Raw genomic sequence first — 22,135 nt, 5'->3', positions numbered from 1 at the left:
AAGCATTTATCCAGTGTCTGCTACAACAACCTAAAATTCCCATCCTCTTGACCTGATCACACCCATGTATGCAAAACACTTGCAAGCGATGAAGTGCTGAGGAGGGAACTTGTTCATTTTGTTGTGTCAACAAAAATAAGTCCTCCTCCCTTTAAATACATTCTAGAACTACATTATAGAGAAATAAAATGTATATATTAATTTTGGGCCATAAAGATAGGAATTAGGTATGTTTTGATTTTAAATTTTAAAGTCTAATTTTAAATATAAAGATGATTTTAGCACAGAAGTCTGTCTTAATATGGACGGAGTTGGTTTGTTCATGTGCAATACAGATATACATGGGTTAACTTATGTATATATAAATCCATGAAATAATTTATGTAACCACAGTTAAGAAAAAGTAATTATGTTTTCTTCTTGACAATTGTTTATTGCTCTGACACCAAAGCAGATATCCATAGTTTGGGGGGGGGGGGGGGGGTTGCCATTATAATAAATAACATGGATATTATAAAGTTATAACTCATAGGTTATATTAATATAAAGTGTACTTTAGTTTCCATCAGGATTGTAGGTTCATTGCTCATAAAATTTTAATTTTCAGGACGCCAAGCAGATACTGCCAGAAGGTCAATCAAGATGAGACCGAGGCCAAGAAAGTCCACACAAACACATGCACACATACACACATACACATCACCCCACACAAACTGTTGTTTGTTTAAAATACGAATGTGCATGTGTTGCCAGTTAAAAAAATGCTCATTATTTACTTTTGTCATTTCATTCTTTGTATCCATGTTTTCACTATTTCCGTTGGTACCAGTTTATGTTTTTTAACTTGTGACCAAGAACTATAAAACAGCGTGAAAACTTTGCCAACTAGTCCCGCTCTCATATACTTTATTGCTAATACTTAATTTGCTGCAGTGCATGTTTAAATACAAATAATAAAAATACTCATAAAACCGTCTGAGCTTGTAAGAAGCTCACACCACAATTTCATAACTGTTTCAGCAGAGAGCATCACTTATTTCATTATGCACTCTATTCATCATAAGTGGATGAGCAGATTATCTGTTTCCTGCTGTCTAATTAACATTTCACTGCATTTGCTTTTTATCCGTGGAGTGGCTCTGGGAGCACTCCTTTTCTTAATGCATCCCCAGACTTCAGAAAGCATCCAAACAGATCAATACTGGCTGGCAGAGTTGAAAGCATGTCTTTAGGTATAGGTCTGTAAAAAAAAAAAAGAAAGAAAGAAAGAAAAAAGAGGAAATAGCTCCCACTCATTTCACCCACGCTGTTGAAACTAGATGGACTGTAGTATGTCGGAGTAAAATGGCTCTCGGCGTCAGGCCCTGTAATGACTTTTTGAAGCTTTTGAGCCACTGAATGCTTTGCGGAAAATAACCTAGCAGTCAGTGTGAAGAATAACAAATGAGATGTATATGAACCTTCCAGAAAATGTCACTATTTTTAAAAGGTAAGACTGGAACTCATCAACCGGACCTTTTATCGCCTTACAATACTCAGCTTCTTTTACCCAATCAGATGTCGGAGGCCTCTGAAACAATATGCTACCTCTCTGAGGTGCATTATATAGAACTAGTGCGTACAGCAGTTATAGCTTTTCACTTATCAATTAATTTTCAAAATGTCAGGCCGCACTACCAAAATCCATGAAGCTGAGACATTTTATTTGAATTTTAAATTGCTGTTTCAGATTACACATAAATATTTAACTAGTTCAGAAAAACCGACAAAGCAATAGTAATGACAAGGTGAGCGAGACGAGTGGTCGAAGAAGCTGCCGAGGACAAAATGACCCCGAATCTGGAAAAACTGATGACTGAAAGTGGGTTGAAATGGATGAGATGTCCCCAGAAAGCAATCCTAACCTCATCTCAATGGGAGCAAGGGACACATTGTGACTCACAGTTACGAGGAAATTGCGTAACCTTTGATGCTCGCTGTGGAACGATTGGATGGAACAAGCCATTATAAAGCAGGTGATGAGATGATAATGTGTTTTCGTGTAATCCTACTCCAGGGATACCAGACTTTGGATCTTTACAGGCTGTGGTCAATCATCATTCACCTCTCCAGATGCTGATTATTACATCAGCAACCTGGCACAGACCAACTGAAGTTTCCTAAATGGGAATATAATTTTTCTGTGTGCCAGTCGTAGCCATCCTGGCAACTTGTGAAATGTTAAATTTAGATCCCACGAAGCTGAAACTACTGTCAGCAGGCCACAAACCTAAACGTGCTATCATTATGATTGTTTACTTTCTAAAGTCTTTAGCTTTTTATCCATTCCAGTTAACTAGATTGTTTATTTTTTCCACAGCTTTTTAGCATTTTGGGTTTTTTTTGTTTTCTATAATAACCAACGAGCAGTCAAACACAAACCTGCACCGCTTAACTATACAAACAGGAAATAATGCACCATTTCCACCAAGCCACGTGCAGCGGTAATCTCATTTCATGGTCTACATGGTACAAATCGCTTAACCATACAGTAGCTGGGCGCAGTAAAATGAGTTACCCTGCTGCGTAGTTGTCTTTCACCTGGAATTCTTTATCGTCATCACTTTGGTTGCTTCTCTTTGTGGCACGTCTCCTAAAAACATTCGTAACCAACTTCTCAAAATGAGAGCAATACTTAAACCTTCTGAATGTCAGCAAGACAAAACTGATGGTGGTGCTGTGTACAAGAAGGGGATGAGCATTTTCTACTTTCTATAGAAAGCTCAGATCCTTTGCTGTATTCAGCAGCATGTTGAGAGATCTTCTAATAGTCTGTGGTAGCAAGTGTAGAGCTGGTGCAAGGCTCGAAGCATCACTGGTCAGAATTTGGAGGCATTCGAGAGTGAGGGACACATCATCAGTGAACGAACTGCTCTCTGTCATGGCCAACCCTTCACTCTTGCTCCACTGCACACCCCTAAGGCAACAGAGCGTATTCTCCCACAGACTGACCTCATCCTCGCTGCCAAAAAGAACGCTTCAGGACATCATTCCCACTGTTCTCGAAAGAGATGTATAATAACTCTTCACTCTGTGAGAAGTGAAGTCCTGTCAGGTATAAGATCCTAAACATGCTTTCATGTTACACCTCCATGCAGCTGTTTTTCTTACATTTATACTGTGCCTATTTTTTATTAATGCAGTTTGCACTTCTCTTTAACATGTTAGACTGACTGTTTTTACCTAACTTCATTTTTCTTTGTTTTTTGTAATTTCATGAATTCCTGCACTATCTCATAGTGTAAAGGCCTGCGGCACTTTTATTTTGACTTTGTTGTCTATTGTAGACTGTACTATTTTTACTCTTTATTATGCTGCGGTATTATGCTGCTCTCTATCTATTACCTATTATCATATATTCATTTTTTTCTTCTGAGAATAAAGCAAGAATTCAGTAAGTATGCAGAGAGAAAAAAGTCTGAACTGTAACATTTTACTCAGATCTGAAAAAGAAGTCATGGCCCATAATTCTCAAAAGTGGTCCTAATCGTTTTCCAAGAAAAAAAAGTCAAATGAAAGGGTTATAGTTATGAAGAAAAAATCATAGGTCACAACTTTTTGTTCCAGAATTTTGAAAAAAAACAAAAAGAAAGAAAGGTTATAACCCACAATTTTGCTCCACTGCCCACAAAAAGCCAGAACAGAAAAGTTCAAAATAAAATGTAAAAAATTAAGTTAAATTAAACTGATGTGGTCAAATTATTTTTTTAAAAACGTATACCATGCACCCCCACCTCCACCAACCAGTCTCAAAATCTCAAAATTCTGAGATTACAGAATTTTAAAAAATGCACAAATTCTGACTTTTATTTTTTATCATTCTGGGGGGGGGGGGAAAAGACGTCTTGACTTTTCATCTCAGGATTTTAGAGAAAAAAGTCATAACCCCGGTTGTTTTCACTTTCCCTTCTTTTTTTATCAGACAGTGTGTAGCCTATACCTTATAGTCATATGCTCATATGCTCACAAATGCAGCCACCATTACTGCTGCGGCACAGTGGAAGTGAACCCATTTGGGAATCATGTGAAAGCTGATTGCACTGAAGCTGAGTCTAATGCTGTACGGCCTTCAGGCCTACTGGGACAAATTGCCATTATCAGTCCCACTGACGCTCATGAGCAATCAGTTTCTGCATCCCCTCATTCCCTCAGAAGAAATGCACCATTGTAATATAAACCTCAGACACATAGCATTACACTGTAAAGAGGGAATTCAGATCAGGAAACATAAAACCAAGAAAGCGAGAGATATACAGACTTGAGTTTCTGGAGCCTGATCACTCTGTCTTTAGCAGAATTGTCGTAGTGTTGTAACTCCTGACTAGATTGAATTTTATTGCATTTGAATTTTATTTTACATTTCAGTTTAGTGAAGAAGATTTGAATAATTCAGCATAGATATAACAAAAGAAACATAACATGTTTTGAATCCAGCTAGCTCAGACATGTAGACATCTCAAATCTGAATCAAGATTTGCACCAAAGCCTCTTATCAGGAAGGTTTTGATAACAAATATGACTGTCTTGAAGTACGCTCAATCATCCAAGGAAAGGAAATTCTTACATCCAGATGAAGGCTGATGCAGGACATCTGTGAGGACAGTGAGACCGTGGTCGGTGTGTGGTAGAAGCTACATCTGGGATCAGCTCTGAGCTCCTTGTCTGCAATGGTGATGGATGGTTAAACTAATGAAGTCAGGCAGGTGTCTGACGATGATGTTTGCAGATGATACTGTGATCTGTAGTGATAGTAGAGAGTCAGTGGAAGTATGCTCTAGAGAGAAAAAGAAGGAAAATCAGTTGAAGTAAAACAGTATACATGTGTGTGAATGAGAGGGAGATGGGTGGAACATGGGTGGAGTCGAGGTCGTGAAGATGGGTGATCTGAAATACCTGGGCTCAGCCATCCACAGCAATGGAGAATGCAGAGGGGAGGTGAAGAAGAGAGTGCAGGCAGAGTGGTTTAAAGCAAGTTTCAGTGGTGATTTGTGGCAGAAGAATAGCAGAAAAAGTAAAAGTGAAGGTTTACATGATGGTAGTGAGATCTGCAGCCATGTATGGTTTGGACAGCTGTGATGGTTTCATTGGGAGTGACCACAAGGCAGAGAATTATAAAGGCATTGATCAGATGGACAATTCAGGTTGAGTGGTTTGGAGGTAAAGTTAAGAAGGCATGGTTGGGTTTCATTATCTAGGAAGCTACTTGAGTTATAGGTCCTTCAGATTTTTAGGGAAAATATCTGGAACTATGGATATGCACTGACTTTTTGAATGACTAGTTTTTCCACAGAGTCACTGTTTTCCACCCCTGTGTTCCTGCATGTCTCCACACCTGCTGGCAATTGAGCTGCCAGTATTGAAGACCAGCGCTTACTCGTCGCCAAGTCTTCAGCTAACCACAGTTAGTGCTGGCCGCCATAGTGTTTCACAGAAAGAGATTTTGTTCATAGAAATATTGATTCAACCTGTGTTTTCCTACCCTCAGCCATCCTGTTGTCTGCCACCTCCATCCTCTGACAATACACTCCTTCTTCCTGGAGCAGATTTGTACTCAGCAGCTCTTTGCATCATAGCGGCTCTTGGATTCACTCACCTGCCTGCCCTCCTGTCGCAGTACTCAACAGATCGCCTCCTCCTGGAGCCCAAACTGCCTCCTGGTCTTGTTTCCTGTCTTGTGGCCCTGTGCCAATCCCCTCTTTAAAATTCCCCAGTGCCTTTATAAATCTAGTATTTCACATAGTTCAGTATCACTCCTGTTTGTTAGGTTATTAAAGTCTCATGTTATTCCCCATACACAGTCAGAAATAGGGGTACGGAAGGGGTACATTACTGTGCCCCAAGGTACAAAAATGACATTAATACAAATATTGGACCTCGGGGTAACTATCTGTACCTTTTTTAGCGTCTGAAAGGTACATACATGTTCCTTAATTGTGAAAAGTACTTATTTGTACCCATTCTTTCAAAAGATAAAGTACAGGTTGATTAAGCTCTTTTTGATTAGAGGTTTTTTTAAAAAATCTTTTTGACAGTAATTTATTTGCAACTGTATTGATTTAAGCATATATTTTAGTTTTTATTTTATTTTTTATTATTTTCATTGCTGTTGTTTTTGTATTCCCTGAACCCCCCTTATTTTTAAGCTGCTTTAAGAACAATGAATTTATTTGAAAGAAAAAAAAGTAAAAATGCATTTAAACATTTTTTTAAGAGAGTGTTTTTTTTAAAAGTATAACTATTTGGATGAATTGCAAAAAAGCACCCTTATTGAACTCGGAGTGCGAGTTGAGCCCATCCTCACAACGTCAAATAAAAAGTAGAAGAAGAAACTCAACGAATAGCTGGTGGATTCTAGAACTTTCTGTAAATGCAGCAGGTGCCATTTTGTTTTATCAACGGACGGAGATGGATTACGAACTTGCAAGTCCTGGTGTGCTCTGTTCACTTTCAACCAAGGAACTCTTAACAAAAATACAAGAGTGGGGCTTAGATGTCACCGAAGCTGAAGCTCAGCGTTTCAGAGGTACGTTTTATTTAAAGAAAAATGTAGCGTAATTACTAATTATTGGTTTAGCCTAGCTTAACGTTTATTAGCAATTTAGCTAGTTTCGGCACTCTCTTAGCTTAAATTATGTCTTTTTACAAACGTTTTTACAAACGTTTCATGTGTAAAGTTGAGGTCACAGTTCTGAAAAATGAAAAATGTGTACACATAGTATTTGTATAAGTTTGAACTTATATATGTGGTTCGGCCACAGTCTATGGGTTCGGTAACCCCTGCGCAGCGGAACGGCGCGAAATTTGATTCCCTGGTAGCTGAATGCAGTTTACCGTTAGTGTATTAATGGTTTAATAAAATCACGTTTTTACATCCATTCCAAGGCCATCAACACACATGGGCGGCTGAATATAACGTTTAAAGGAAATATCTTGACGTCGCACTTGTTTAAAATATAACAAGGGTGTCGCAGCTGGGGTTTGATAGTCGCGTTTTAAGCAATGTGGGAACTTTTTCAGCATGTAATCTGAGCTTGTAATACGGTCCTGCGGGTGTTATCGCTATAAGTAATCGGTCTGAAAGAACAGACGGCAGAAACTGTCGGAAATCTGGAGAAAGGAGTCACCTTAGTAGTGAATATTAACAAATTACACCATTCTAGTCTTTTTTTTCTTCCAAACTTGAAAGGGCACAAAAGCATGCTCAGACTCTGCTCTCCTGTGTCCAGTAGTCCCAAACAAACATCTAAATTTAAAAATGAAAACTTTGCATATCGAGAGGATTAACTTTAAAAATTTGGTTTATTTTATTTAATTTACTGATTTTTATTAATGAATATTTCTTTGAACTGAAAGAAGTTGTACAAAAGGTTTTAATGTGTGTGATATACGGTTTTTACCCATGTAAAAATGTGGTGATAAATATCCTTACATGGAATTTAGAGTTTGTACTACCATTTATCTTGCAGACAATGAGGTTGATGGTGACACAGTTGACTGCGGTCTTACTGAGACTATGGTTGCATACCTTTTCCAAGGATCCTTCAAAAAGCAGGTTAAATTCAACCAATTTGTGTCAAGGATGAAGGAATCTTCAGTGACGCTGACTCTACAGACTGTCTTTCCAGAAGACTGGCAACCATCTACTTCGTCAACTTCAATAAGGTATTTTCTTATTTATAATGAAGTTAGTATGTCTGAAGCATACATGTTGGCCGTTATGCACTTTTAGGATTTAGTTAATATGATCATTGTTTCTACCATATGTATTGTTACTGTAGTGTTTTATACTTCAATTCATGCAATAAAAACAAACACTTAACTGTTTTCACAGCAATGAAAATACTTTGAGACTGCCAGCCTCTTTTGAAATTCCAAGATTTCCCAAAAATCTGCAACTAAAACTGGACAACAAAGAACCGTGTCATAAAAATCCAAGAGACAGACACACAATAATCAGAGTTCTATATGAAGCTGTGGCACAGTATACTATGTAAGTTAATCAGGGTAATGTTAGCTTGTTGCTTTAGAAAAAGCTGAATCTGTCATATTGAAAATAAACGCTACATTACTAAGAAACAATAACTGACACTTGATAAAGTTTGTTTGTCAGCAGTTGCTCTAACACTTATGTTTCTTCTGATATTACAGGTATCCCACAAATTCTGAATATGTGCAAGCTGTGAAGACGCTGGTAATGAAGTATCCTTTCCTCAAGGATCGTGAGGGAAATGGTTATGTAAGTTAAATTTAAAATTTGCATAAGGTTCCTTCAAGATTACAAAGTGAAAGTGAAGCTTTTTTCGATCTTGTTTTGTTAGTAAGACAATCTGTAGCCTCTCAGTAGGTTTGTATGAAGTATGTTTACTGATTCTTTGTTGGGTGTACTTTGTGTAGATTGTTTTTACAGTAACTTATGTTTCTGTTCAACAAGCACACATGGCATATGTCTTTGAGACGTAAATTCAAATCAGAGCGGGCACCACTAGTCGACAGTGAGGCAGTGAGGTGTTGTAAGGAGAAGTTTGGTTCTACGAGGAGAGGGCAGCCTAATAAATGTCAACGAACAAGTCAGAGAAATGTTTGTCAGGTTGGTATGAGGGACATCTTGAGCTATAAAATGTTCTTGCATCTGTTATTACATCTAAAACTAAGGATTAGGGATGCAACTGTACCCCTTTTTTCAAACCGAAACAATACCAATACTTGGATTAGAGCACTTGCTAATACAAAGTACCAGTGCTAATACTTCTACCTCACAAAAAATTATTAATTGGAAGGCGCTAAAAGAGGGTGAACTAGATTAAAAAAAAAACAAAAACATTTTAAATATGACTCCAAAACTAAAATTTCAAGTTAACAATTAAGATTTTATGTGAAATTATTTCAGAGTTTCCATATTTTAAATATTGGTTCATGGTATCGGTTAACTTTAACCGATACGAGTTCTTTGTGATGCACAGATCGTGTCAGCTCTAATTGTATATTTAGTCTTATGTTGGGTTTCTAATCTGTTTTGACTTTTTCTTCTCACTATTGCCTTCTTTCAAGGGACCATGCGTCCAAGGAGAGGATTTATTATCCATAGACGCCCACTTAAAAGTCTTACAGTGCCAATATCAGAAGATGCAACCAGATACCATGGTGGTTCATAACCGTATGCAGCAAACGTTTGCTTGGCGGCAAAAAGAAATTGCAGATGGTATGCCTGTGGAGGATGTGTTGAAGAAGTACCCCTTCTTAGGGATGCCTACTGGTGTAAGTCAGAAAGCTGAATTGAACTTGGAAATAGCTGTCACATTTAACATGTTTATAGTAGTAAATTTTATTTGCCCTTGACCTTGCTTTCTTCATCTGTCCCTCTTTCCTTTTTTTGTATGTTCATGTAACTTCTTACAGTATTGTTGTTAAATTCTATAAAAAAATAATTATGCAGCACCATACATAATTAATATCAACTTTAGATTATTTCATTTTCATACACTGTTATTTTGTACTGAAAATGAATTTTTTACTTGTAGCTGTGCAACGAACTCGGGTGGATCCAACCAACAACGGGTAATGTAAGCCAGCGATTTCGTGAAGGGCTCTCATGTGTTGCAGCAAAGGTGATTGACCTTACACGAGGGAAAACCCCACTCTACCAGCTCTACCTTGATGCAAGAGAGGAGGCTCTCACTGATGACCTACCAGGTATTTGCTTTTTTTTTTTTTTTTAACTTCAAGGCTTCCAATTTATATAATTTTTATAGGTAACTGGAAATGCCAGATAAAATGCATGGGTGATCTTGTGTTTTTTTTCTTTCTTTTTTCTTTTTTTTTTTTTGGCAGATCTTGACACAAGGGCTGCACTTTTATTCCTGCCATACGTCTTCAAGGAGAAACTGGATCTCTTTGTCATACTTGGAGAGGTGTGTGTATTAAAATATTTAGTCTATATAAAAGGAAAACAAATGTATCTTTTGTTAAGAGACTAAGATATTGCTTTCCTCTACCTTCTCTTTTGACTTCAAAGGTTCATCCTAAAACCCCCTATCCAACTGTTCAGCTACTTCATGAAGACTGGAAACCAGTGTTCTCCAGAAGCGCTCCAAACATTGTGAAGTTGGATGGCAGTGAAGTGTGCAGAAGCTCGTGTATTTTTGAAGGAATCATCTTTTCTTTCTGCTTGTATTTTGTCTTCAACCTTGCTTATCCAAAACATCTGAAGAACACCCTGATTTTTCTCCAAAAGTACATTGTGAAAATAGATGAGGGTGAGGACCGGCCTCTGCCAATCACAGTCACCAGACAAATAAATCTTCTGTATTGACCACCATGCCTCAGCCATATCAGTGCTCCAAATGTGGCAGAAGAACCTTTAGTTTGACAAAGCTTATTCAGCACATAGGATTTATTCATTCCCATGATGCCAATTTTGATATAACTTGTGGACTCAGTGACTGCTGTTCTTCCTTCAAAAAATATGAATCTTTCAGACGACATGTGTATAGGAAACACAGAGAACAGGTGTTGTGTCCCCATAAAGACTTAGATGAAAATGAGCAGGAGGTAGTCAGTCCACACCCAAATGAATTTGCAAATGACATAACTGAAAATATTGAAACCCCTCCATCCTGGGATGAATTTTTGATAAATTTCAGAGACAATCTTTTCAAGTTCATTCTTAAGTGCAGAGAGAAAAATTCTTTACCAGTCTCTGTTCAGGAAGAAATTGTGGAAGACGTAAATTTTCTGATGTTTTTCCTGTTCAGATTGCTGCCATTTCTGATGGCAGACCGTGTGCCACCTAATTGTAAATATTGGCATGTTTTTCTTCTATGTCGTGAAATAACAGAGATTGTAATGGCTAAAAAAGTGCGAAAAGAGAATATTTTATTGTTGAAGTTGCTTGTCCATGAGTTTCTCACAAAACTGAAAAGTGTATTTGGGGATGTAATTACACCAAAGTGTCATTATTTAATCCACTATGCAAGACTGATTGAAATGTTCGGCCCTCTACGTTTGTTATGGTGTATGAGATTTGAAAGTATAAGCACCAGTATTTCAAAACGTTGTCCCGCAATTGTAGAAATTTTATGAACATTGCTACAACTTTGAGCAACAGACATCAGTTCAGACAGTGCTGGGAGTTTTCTAACAAAAGTTTACTTGGTGAATTTGAAAATGTTTTTGGAAAAAGTGTGACTACACCATTTTTGTCATTACCACTGGAACTGCAACAAGCACTGACAGTCTATTGTGGCTTTTCTGAAGTTGATAGTGCTAAGAAAGCTTTCTAGCGTGTGTCAGAAGTAATTGTGAACAGCGTAAAATACTGTGTAAGAGATGTGTTTGTCATTGATGTACTGCATTCAGAGAAGATTCCTCTGTTCTGGCAAATTAAGTACATATTTAATGTTGACACAATGTGGGTCTTTTGTGGAAAAATTCTCATTCCTCTGTTATATGACAACCATTTTCATTCATACAGTGTTAGAGTTGATAGTGAATGGACGTTGCTAAAACCTGGACAGGAAATTGATGTTGCAGCTTATGACACATACTCTGTTGATAACAGTTTGTATGTAACAGTTAAGCAATGTATTTAAGAAGGTAATAAATGTGACAAGTATTTTTGACTTTGTATCTTCAATTTTTCAAATCTTGAGAGGAAAAATATAGGAAATCTGTGTGTAGATACTGAACCTTTAGAAAGACATTTTTGTACTCCTTTTAAGGGTTCTTTTTTGTACTTTATACTAAGGGTACAACTTTGCCCTTTAAAGTACAGGTTTGACGTGTAAAAGGTACAAATTACAAGGGTACAAATCAGTACCCACAGTTTAGGGTACAGAATGGTACCTTAGAGGGTACCACCCCAGTGACAAGCCATTGTACCCCTATAGGTACATTTCTGTACTTTAATTTCTGAGTGTGTAGTTCACAGTATTTTTTATAGTTCACAGTTGCGTTATTGTCTCGCCCTTAAAAATAACGTTCTGTTAATTACCCTCACCCGTGCCTCTGTGTGTGATCTGCATTTGAGTCTTGTCTGGTTCAGCCTCAGCCGTGACAGTCCGATCTCTAACATCAGATTCGGAGGCCAGTAGGTAGGTATTTTATTTACAGCTTCTAATTAGTGCTGTCCGCGTTAATCATCATAACCGCATTAATGCAGCAAATCTCAGTTAGCGAGTTCACGTAGATCGCCCTGTGCGTGGGGCTGCACGGCCTCAACGTGTAAGCGCAGTTAGCTCGTTAACGCATTAGTGCTGTGCAGCTAACAAAATTAACACTGACAGCACTACTTCTAATTTACAAGAGGTGAATGGTTTCACAGACGTTAATGATTGAATGTGGGGAAACACACACATTTTCCTCCAACCTCAATGCAGTATTCCTCAAGTATGACACCATGTACCAAGTACAAATGGCACCCATCCTGTCTTCTTGTATAAATGAGTATTTGCAAAAATTCATAATGGGAAAATGGAAAATGAGAAGTAGTCATTGCCCTCCATGCAAAAATGGTTTCCACAGGTCTCCAAATATTTTAGGGACCTCAAGCATCCATCATTCAGTGCTAACTTGAGGACTCCTGAGAGTACATAGTCATAGCTTTTGATATTGGTCCTTCAAAGAACATCTAAAAGCATACTTTACCTTTATCCATTAAAATACTTTTTTTACATTTTTGATTTTTTGAGAAAACTGATGAGAGTAGGGACCTGAAGTATTGCATAAATTACAATAATAAAAATTGGATCTTCTCCATGGAATTTTTTGGAAAATTCATAATAGTCAGATGGGAAGTTAAAGGCCACTCAACTGTTTACTCTGTTGATCTTGATAAATGAAATTCAGCAAAGTTCACAGTGAAATGACAGTTTGTCAAATGTAGTTCAAATGTTTCCAAGGAAATTCATATCCGCTATTAATCTCCTAGGAGCCTGCAACAAAAAACAAAACACCTCAGTTTTACTGTTTCTCGGTCAAGTCTGTTTAAAGCTGCACATCACCCACTATAAACATATCTACTCCAGAGGGACTGAAAAGACAAACATTTTGCAGTAGTGCTGTGAACAAAAATGATACTTTAGTCAGCAGCCATAGTCACGCTGAGAAACCGGAATAAATAATGCCCACAACACCAACACAAACAGAAGCTAGTATATTATACACATATGTACAGCCTGACAGTAACTAAGGCAGCAGAATATGCTTTATGTTCATCTGAACAGGGGCATTGACAGTAAGGGTTGTCTTAATAGGACTTTGAGTCTGGGGCACATTATCAGATTCAGAAAGCAGAGGTTTTTAGCCTTAGAGAGCTCATCAGTCTTCAGTAAGGCCACACAGATAGCTGTTAGTTAAATATTGAAGTCCTAGCCAACCCACTCACGTATCCCTAGATGATGAATGATACCCTGGAGGCGTCACGAGGAAGATCGGTGCCAGACTGTTAAGCTGTTTCTGCTGCTAAGTGTCTAACTATCCTGTGAGTTTATAGAATTAAAAGCTGAGAGATCAAGTCAGTAGCATAGGCCAAAAACTAAAAATAGCTTTCCTCGCTCTTCCTGCATTAAAGTTTATCTGCTTAATACCTTCATGCAGTATGCTGGTAAACTCTTCGAAACCTTTGGATTTGTTTGCAGATGCAATATCAAATGCTTTGTATATAAAACATCTCTAAACAGCTGTCTAAATAGCTGGACAAGCTGGGGATTAGGCTTATTTATTTATTGAAAATACAGATATTTTTTTTTATGGTAGCGTAAAACCTGAAAGCTGCTACTTTCAAGAAATTTTATAGGAAGCCCTTCTTTTTAGAACTGATAATAAGGGCTCTTGATCCTGTCTGTAAAGTCTTAAAAGTGCACATATATTTTCCAGAATGTTAAAATAAGCTGGGGACAGAAAAAGTATATATAAAAGAAAAAATACAGACAAAAAGCAAATGAGCAGTCAGACTTTATTGTAATCTTTTAGCGACCTTCACTGCGGTGGAGTTCCTGCTGGGCAAGCAAGGCAAGTAGTGCTTGACCAGCGAAATCGGGGGGAAAAAACAGACATCAATTAAAACAAAGAGAGTGAAAGTGATTTATCTCCCTTTAGACCCCAGTATACCTGCTGCAATGGTCACTAGGCTCACCACTGTAACATTGTCTCACACTCACTTATATTTATACCAGCCGTTAAGGTTCAGCTCTGTTGTTTATCATGAGTGTGTTGATGTCCTGTAAACAATGGCCTGAACTTGTCAAGCTGCAAAGCCTTCAGGTTTATCCACAATGAGAATGTGCACATTGTGGATAAACCTGTGCTCTTCGATGGAAAACTGATCAGCATGCTAGAAAAACTGCTGCTGGCTCTGCTTTCACTACTGTAAGATCAGCTGCCATCTAAGCATTTGTGGAAAGAGAGCCAGCATTAGTAAGTAAATGGGTTTCTGTGAGTTATCATCATACCAGATAAGCTTGCTCTTACAAACTTTCACTAATATGTGCAGTGTAGAGGAGTTAGAGAGTAATGTGAAAAGGTTTTAATAACTCCTTCCTTTTTTCTTTTAATGATAAATCCTTGCAAATTGATTCCTTCATTATTAAACCCATAACATCTCCCATGTAGAGTGTACATATAGCCAGAGATGGCACGTAAAGAAGTAATAAATACTTTGTTACCTAAGTATTTCTTTTTCTGACAGTTTTTACTGTCCTAGGTACTCCCTTCACACAAATATTTGTACTTTCTGTTCCTTGTATTTTCAAAATAGGCTCATTACTTGGATGGAAATCTGCTCATGAAACATATGTTTGCATGTCGTTGAATTCAGTCGTGTAAATCCAGAAGAGCAGCAGCAGCACAGGTCAGCTGATCACATAACAAGAGCTCAGAAATTAGTGTGAGTTGTAGGGGTCGTGTAGGGTTCCCTCACTTTAACCCCTTACTGTTCTCATTTTTCTGCTTAGGTGTAGAGGCAAAGTCACTCTCTACAATGTGGGAAACAGAAAATAGTTTTGCTTTTTTTATTTCTCTTTCACTGCTTGTGTCCTACATGGTAGACTCAAGCTGAGTCCATTCATTAGAATTAGAACTTAGACTGGAATAACATTTGTATTCTTGTGCACTGATATTTTACATTAATATATAAATGGGTTCAGTTACCTTTGCATCAAAATGCTTGATAGAATTAATCTTCAATGAGCAACTTTTTCTTTCTTACTTAGTACATTAGAGTCTGCACTTCTCACCTTTACTTGAGTAATGCAGTTGCTTCAGGACTGCAAATCTTACTGGAGTATTTTTTTTAAAAACTTTTTTACTTTGCTTCTACTTAAATAAAGAATGCCTGTACTTTTGCCACCTCTGCATATGTTCTGCAAATGTAACAAAGTTATTAAAAGAAGTTTTCCTGGATCCAAACTGGAAGTTCCCTGACCACACACAGCGATCAGTCTCAATATTAAAACCACCTGCTTAAACTCAGGTCCCCTTCTTGCACCCAAAATACCTCTGAGCCACTGAGACATGGACTCAACAAGAGCTGCCAGTGTCCTGTGGTATGAGACATCAAATCTTGCCAGCATATCCTTTAAGTCTTCACAGCTGTGAGACGGAGCAGCCAAGGCTCAACTTGACCTTTCAGCGTCTCGCAGATGCTCAATCAGATTTAGCTTTGGAGAACTTGGAGGCCAAGTCAACTTGAACTCTTTGAATCCCACACATCATTCCTGAAAAGGATTTGTGCTGTGATCTTGATGAAAGAGGTCACTACCTTCAGAGAAGGCTTGCTGTGAAGGCATGCACGTAGCTGCGGGAATGTTTTGGTAGTTGTTACATGTTCAAATAGCATCCACTTGGATGTCACAACCCAGTGTTTACGAGCAGTAAATTACCCAGTGTCCTTTTTTCCATTGTAGATAACTCTACTATCTTTCCCACAAGGGAACAATGAACACAACACTAAATCTAAAAAAGAAGATGGAATTCATAGAACATGGCTCCTTCTTCTATTGCTCCATGACCTAGTTTGACACTTTTATTTGGTGCTTTGGAACAAAACTAGAATCTACCTACCTACCTACCTACCTACCTACCTACCTACCAACCAACCAATCAACCAACCAACCAACCAACCATCCATCCATCCATCCATCCATCCATCCATCCAATACAGTTCCCTTAAATCCAAATGTCAGGCTTGGCCTTTGACTTGCCTGGAGGAGAAGTCAATGAGTCATCAAAGTCCTCTGAAATTCATCAGTGTCCGTTGTGACACTGTTGTAAAGACTTGCTGAGATATTAGTCTGTTCCAAAGTGGTGCCAGTATCACGTCGAACACTCGACTATGAATTATGTCTCATGAATCACCACAGTGGACAATAAATACCCCTGACATGAGCTCACTGCAGGTTCAGAGTGGTCTCTCAGACGGCACTTTACTTCCACCATTATCTAACACTTTCATCAGTGGATGAGGCTTCAGCTGACAAATCAAACTGATGAATTTTAAACAAATGGGACATGTATTTTAAACAAGTGTGGATTTATGCCCACAAGCCAAAGAGAGCTGCTGGGAACTTTGAGGTGAAATGTTGTCAGTAGTACTTGTGATTGTCTGACCAACTTTCCAGTTTGTTTACTTTGAACTTTTTGACAGTCTGTCCAAAGCATTTCCTGCTTTTCCTAAAGTTTGTGTACGTTCAGGACATCTTGGTCTGTTCCTGTGTAAATTCCTAGGCTAACAATAGTCCGGTTATGACGTTTCAAGTGGCACCTCAGGGATCCAAAGATCTAATCTCTACAGAGAGATGGGAACTTGTTTTTACCCTCAGTTTTTTTTCATTAGCTTCTCCAAACTAAACTCAAAACTAAACAAAGGAGAATAGTTGGAAGCATCATGGTGCTGGAAGCCCAAAAAGAGCCAAAAGAATATAAGAAAATGCTTATACAGTTAATACAGTTAATTTATTGAATTACTTAAAACTAGCCTTCACTTTTAATCCCTTTGAAATCATGAGAGCACAAAACAGTTTAAAGATAAGATTCTCTCTCTCTCACACCAAAAATGGACTAAAAAATTCAACGACACAGCTGAAGTATTTAGCATTTGGTTGACTATGTTGTCTCGACCTCGTTTGACCCAGAGAATTATTCTTTATCCAGTTTTAATCATGTTGTAATTGTGTTTTTGAACTTTAAATTACTTTTTCAAATAAAGGATTTAAAAGTGATGAGGATAAAATTGGATTATGCTGAGAAGAACAAACATAAAGTGACTTCACATGAAAAAATGAAACGCTTCGACCTGTTGTTTTATAGTTATGGGTTCACGTTATTGATGGCCTTCTCTCTTTTTGGCTAACATTCCCAGTAAATCATGCTCAATATTCACATCATTACCAATATCACAGATATCACTTATCTGTTTTCTTAACCACTTAGCAATGCTGTGGGATGACATTCACAGAAAGGCGAGCAGGCATCTTCCTCCACTGTTTACACTGGATCTATTAAAGCATACGGTTTGTGTTGCCTGTCCGCTCTATGCAAACGTCCAGCCTGGCGAATTCTAAAATATTATTACTTCTTTAATTAAAACAATATCTACACTACTACCAAATATTATTTACTGTTAGCTGACGATGAAAGGTGGAGAAAGAATTTTTCAAAAAATTCCTTTAGGAAAGAGGGAATAAAACACTATGAAAACACCTCAGTACACATAAAACTGTATTATTGGAAAGTGTAGAAGTAAAAATAATTATTCTGCAGAGAAATACCCCCATCATAATTGATTAATATATGATACGATTATTTGGTTTTTTCTCTCTATGTATTATTGTAGGGTCTACCTTACAATATAAAGGTGAGGTGACTGTTGTTGTGATTTGGCGCTCTATAATTAAAATTAAATTGGAGAAAAAAAATGAATTAACATGACTGCTGCTATGTTTAAGGTTAAGCTCCTCTTGCTTTGGTATTTGTGCTCAACCCCTTAGTGCCAGTGAAAGAAACTCTTCATGTTCCAGCACACCGGGAAATTTTAGACAATTTCATCCTCCCAACTTTGTGGGAACAGTTTGGGAACGGCCCCATCCTGTTACAACATGACTGCACAGCAGTGCACAAAGCGAGGTCTGTGAAGCAAGTTTGGTGTGTAAGAATTTGACCTCCTGACCTCAACCTGACAGGACACCTTTGGAGGTGAGCAGAGACTGTGAGCCAGGCCTTCTTGTTCCGCATCAGTGTCCGACTTCACTAATGGTCAAAAATTTCCATAAACACACTCCTGAACCTTATGCAAAGAAAGGTTTAAGCTGCCATGGGTGCAAAGGGTGGGGCAACATGACATCAAGGCCTATTCATTAAGATTGGCTGTCATTCAGGTTCATATGTGTGAAGTCGGGCAGACAAATGCATTTGTCAGTATTGTGCAGCTGCGGTTTTGGACTCTGCATTTTGAAGCATAAACAGTATTTTGGCCGTTGCCTTATTAGCAGTGTTGGTCAAGTTACTTGAAAATAGTATTTAGTTAATATCATAATAATTACTGATTACTTATCCAAGAAAGTAATCATGTTACTTTATTACTTAGTTGCTTTCTAAAAACATGATATATAACCTGAATACGTTATAAAGCAATAGACCTTTCAGCCCAATTCTATTTTTTCTGTATAATCATATGAAATTAAATCAAATGAAAAAGTCTCTTTTTAAAACTTGCACATCAACCAAAAATGAAATTATATACAGCTGTCTTTGACTGGAAGAAATGTGTTTACACTCACTTTTCAAATAGATGCAAGTAAAACGCAGCAAAAAAATAAATAAAATCAAAGAGTCAGCGGCTTTAAGTCCTGTTGCTCTTAAATCTATTTTTACCTGTTCAGCAGGAGTGGAGCAGGCGGAGGTTTGCCCGGTGCAGCAGGGGTTGTGTCAGTGGGGGATTCGGGGGGTTTTCTGCGAATTTCCCATCCCCATGGCAGCGTGCTCGGTGCTTGCTCAGATTTGAAGTTTCATTTTTCACTGTAGAAAAAAAGTTTTCTTCCCACAGAGTGTTCAGCGGACGCTCATGTTTTTGTCACTTTGTACAGAATCAAACTCAAAGTAATGTCAGTACTTCCAAGCTTCAGACGCTGCATGCTCGTACTCGCTGTACTCCTTATTATCCATTGTTGATCTATACACGTGTGTTGCTGCCACGGACGTCACACATGCTTACGTCATCAGAGACACTCTCACAAACAAAATCCCGGTTTAGTAACGCAGTAACACAGCGTGCTTATGGAATAGTAACAGTAATCTAATTACTTTTTTGCAATAGTAATCCCATACTTTACTCATCACTTGAAAAACGTAATCAGATTACAGTGCCCATCTCTGGTCAGAAGCTACAATGCCAGGGCTGAAAGTTTGGATAACAATTCAATTCATTGTACCAGTGAACTGCAGCCAATCATGGTTCTGGTTCTGTTGAACTCATTCTCATCACTGACATTTCAAAAAGTACTTAAATAAAGAGTTTTAAGTCTTGAATTAAGCCATCAAGTGCTGTGTGTGTGTGTGTAGTAAAATATATTCTAATCACTGATATGAAACAATGCGTCATTCCAGGCTGCTTTGCATGATTCCAACATTATGGCTCATAATCAAAATCCCTGTGTAAAATATGAAGACAGTTTCTACCTCTGGATCCTCTCTGTTGACCTCTTTGGTGCTAAATAACAAACTAATTAAAAACATGAAAAATCAAAACTGAAACTGTCCCTTACGCTCACAGCAGACCATTCAAAGTGGAAACCAATCTTCTTTTTTCCTGTTTTACGATGCCAACATCATTTTCACTGCTGTTTAGTTGGCATTTTCATAAACAGCGCATTCTCAGTGACTCGTAGCTCCTTTGTTGTCATGACGTAGGCTTTCCCTGCTTTATTCACAGTTATGCAATGAGATTTATTCAGAGCATTCTTGAACGCAACACTTCATTTTCCCCAGTGAAAAGAAATGGCTAATTTTCACTCGAAGTACCGATGCATTTCTTCTCTCTCTTCCTTTGTTTACATCTCTTTGTATTGTTAGAGTTTGGCATATCTTTCCTTTCCCAGATTTCCTTTGTTAACAGAATTTTCATTCCTTTCTTCTTAATTACTGAGTTTCCTTCGTCATTTCCAAGTCAAACTGGAACTGCTATTTCCTTCAGTAATAATCATAAAACTCTGATGAGTTCTGAGTGCTGGTTTCCATGCAAACTGTCTGTTTTAAGAGCTTTTCCGGTCTGACCTCTTCAAGGTATAGCTTTCTAATCAGGAAGATGAGTGCGATGACTGTTTATCTTCCTCTGAGTCACACTGAACCACTGCTCACAACAGCTGCATCAGTTTCTTCCATCTACCAATAACTTGGTAGGTGCTAAAATTAAAAGAGCCTCTTCACTGGTGGGCCTCATAGCATCAGCTTCTCAGCATAAATCTTGCATTTATTTTTAAAGTTCATGCAATAAGACTTGAAAGCCCCACTTATATGTTGACTTTCGTTTTCCTGTATTCTGCAGCACATGTAAAGTATTTTTCCCTTTCAGAATGGCTCCACTGTCTGCATGTAGCACAGGTTTAATGGATGATTAAGCGCTGCAGCACTAAAGGGCTTTTTGCACTCTCAAAGGGGCAATGGTTCTCTTTCTCAAAATCCAAACTCCAAATTTCCTGTACATTCAGGTCCACGATCCAATCATAAAGAAATTTGCTTGATTTTTAGCTTTTTAGAAGTCAGATATCTAATACTGACTTTGCACATCCAAAGTAAAAAGAATGATAATCCCTGTTTCCTGTCTGATGTGCGATAAAGGAATTAGAACAGGTGCAGCGACTTGTTAAATGTGGCGACTCTTGCCAAGGGCACAAAGCTGGAGTTCATCAAAAGATCATCACTTTGGTTTTACCAACAGAGCATCTTCTGATAAAAACTTCAAGGACCTCTGCTGCTTTCATCTGAACCCCTGTTTTGGTTCGAGTTTCTTTCTTTCTTTTTTTTCCATAACAAAATGACCGCAGTCAACTGCGATGACCTCGCTGAATTAAGGCCGCAGAGATTTCGCTCCAGAAAAGATTTGCGCTGCTGCTCAGGGATCAAGTTGTTTATGCGTTAGCTTGGTGCTATTTCTAAATGTTTACAGTACAGTCAGATACCGAAAGATAAATGCTTTTTTAACAGAAACAGATTTTCACATTCCTTTTTTGACGCATCACGGCTGAAATTATGATGTGTGCTCTTATTTACAATATAGAGAAGTCATCTGTAACAATTACCATCTGTGCCTCGGTGACAAAGCGCCAGAGTTTATTTGGTGTTGTGTAACTTTTCTTACATGGCAGTCTTGTTTTTTATTTGGATTCAGACCGCAGCGTCTCATGTGCGCAAGGTGTTTGTGTACTGGCCGGCAGTCAGAGAGTAACATTTGCATCTGCACTAGTCATGGTGAAATATTTCTCTTTGTAGATCCAATCCAACACGTAATTACTGTCAATTGAGCCTCTTTTTTTATTCAAACATAAATAAAACTGTTACCAATATTTGTTCTTAAAGGACTTGATCCTTTCTTTTCTCTGATGGAATTTACGCTGGACAACTCTAGGAAAAGTTGATGCAAATGTCAGGCTATGAAAGCTTTTTATGAAAACATACAGCGCTGGACAAGAATCACGAGCCATTTCTCATTTTGTTTTTGTGCTAGGAAAATGTGAAATAGGATCAGTGATTCTCTGAAATGTGCAAGCATTCATGGAAATACAGCATATAAGCCACAAAAACAATGCTAACAACCTTGAAAGTCAATATTTGGTGTGACCACCTTTATTCTTCACCACAGTCTGAACTGATGCTGATGGAGGTGGGTTGCTAAGCAGCTTGCAGGGTCAGCAGTTACTGTATTGATGTGAAAGCAGTCATCAGCTGATGTAGACTAGCACTGAGATCAACTGCTGGAACTTACTTAATTGTGTCGATTAAGAGAGAGAAGCTGAAGAGAGAAAAAAAATTCTGGGAACATGCAGGCAGGAAAAGTAATCATAACCAGTAATCACAACTTAATCAGAGTAATTTCTTCCATCAGTTAGAT

At 38.0% G+C, this 22,135-nt stretch overlaps 1 protein-coding gene across 4 annotated transcripts; it reads left to right on the top strand.

Moving 5' to 3' along the window:
* The first annotated feature begins 6,162 nt into the window (after positions 1 to 6,162).
* Positions 6,163 to 11,062, top strand: LOC146520632 (sterile alpha motif domain-containing protein 3-like). Of its 4 annotated transcripts, XM_085157756.1 has the most exons (9): positions 6,190 to 6,562; positions 7,506 to 7,701; positions 7,871 to 8,029; positions 8,188 to 8,275; positions 8,471 to 8,626; positions 9,088 to 9,294; positions 9,558 to 9,729; positions 9,868 to 9,947; positions 10,052 to 11,062. In XM_085157756.1, exons 1-9 carry the CDS (start codon positions 6,283 to 6,285, stop codon positions 10,346 to 10,348), a joined length of 1,635 nt encoding a protein of 544 aa, XP_085013882.1. In that variant the 5' UTR covers positions 6,190 to 6,282; the 3' UTR covers positions 10,349 to 11,062. The 4 variants fall into 4 exon arrangements, with proteins under 4 accessions (XP_085013885.1, XP_085013882.1, XP_085013883.1 ...); XM_085157757.1 differs by lacking the exon at positions 8,471 to 8,626 and having other exon boundaries at positions 6,194 to 6,562; XM_085157758.1 differs by lacking the exon at positions 6,190 to 6,562 and having other exon boundaries at positions 7,361 to 7,701.
* Positions 11,063 to 22,135: the final 11,073 nt, after the last annotated feature.

Source organism: Neolamprologus multifasciatus, chromosome 4, assembly GCF_963576455.1.
Source record: "Neolamprologus multifasciatus chromosome 4, fNeoMul1.2, whole genome shotgun sequence".
Classification (NCBI taxonomy): domain Eukaryota; kingdom Metazoa; phylum Chordata; class Actinopteri; order Cichliformes; family Cichlidae; genus Neolamprologus; species Neolamprologus multifasciatus.
The sequence above is the reverse complement of the archived record's forward strand: the minus strand, read 5'-3'. Positions and strand labels throughout refer to the sequence as shown.

Coding starts and splice junctions, on each gene's coding strand:
- LOC146520632 (XM_085157756.1), top strand. CDS start 6,283: ATGAATTGCAAAAAAGCACCCTTATTGAACTCGGAGTGCGAGTTGAGC. Junction 7,702..7,870: donor ACTTCGTCAACTTCAATAAG/GTATTTTCTTAT, acceptor CTGTTTTCACAG/CAATGAAAATACTTTGAGAC. Junction 8,276..8,470: donor ATCGTGAGGGAAATGGTTAT/GTAAGTTAAATT, acceptor CTGTTCAACAAG/CACACATGGCATATGTCTTT.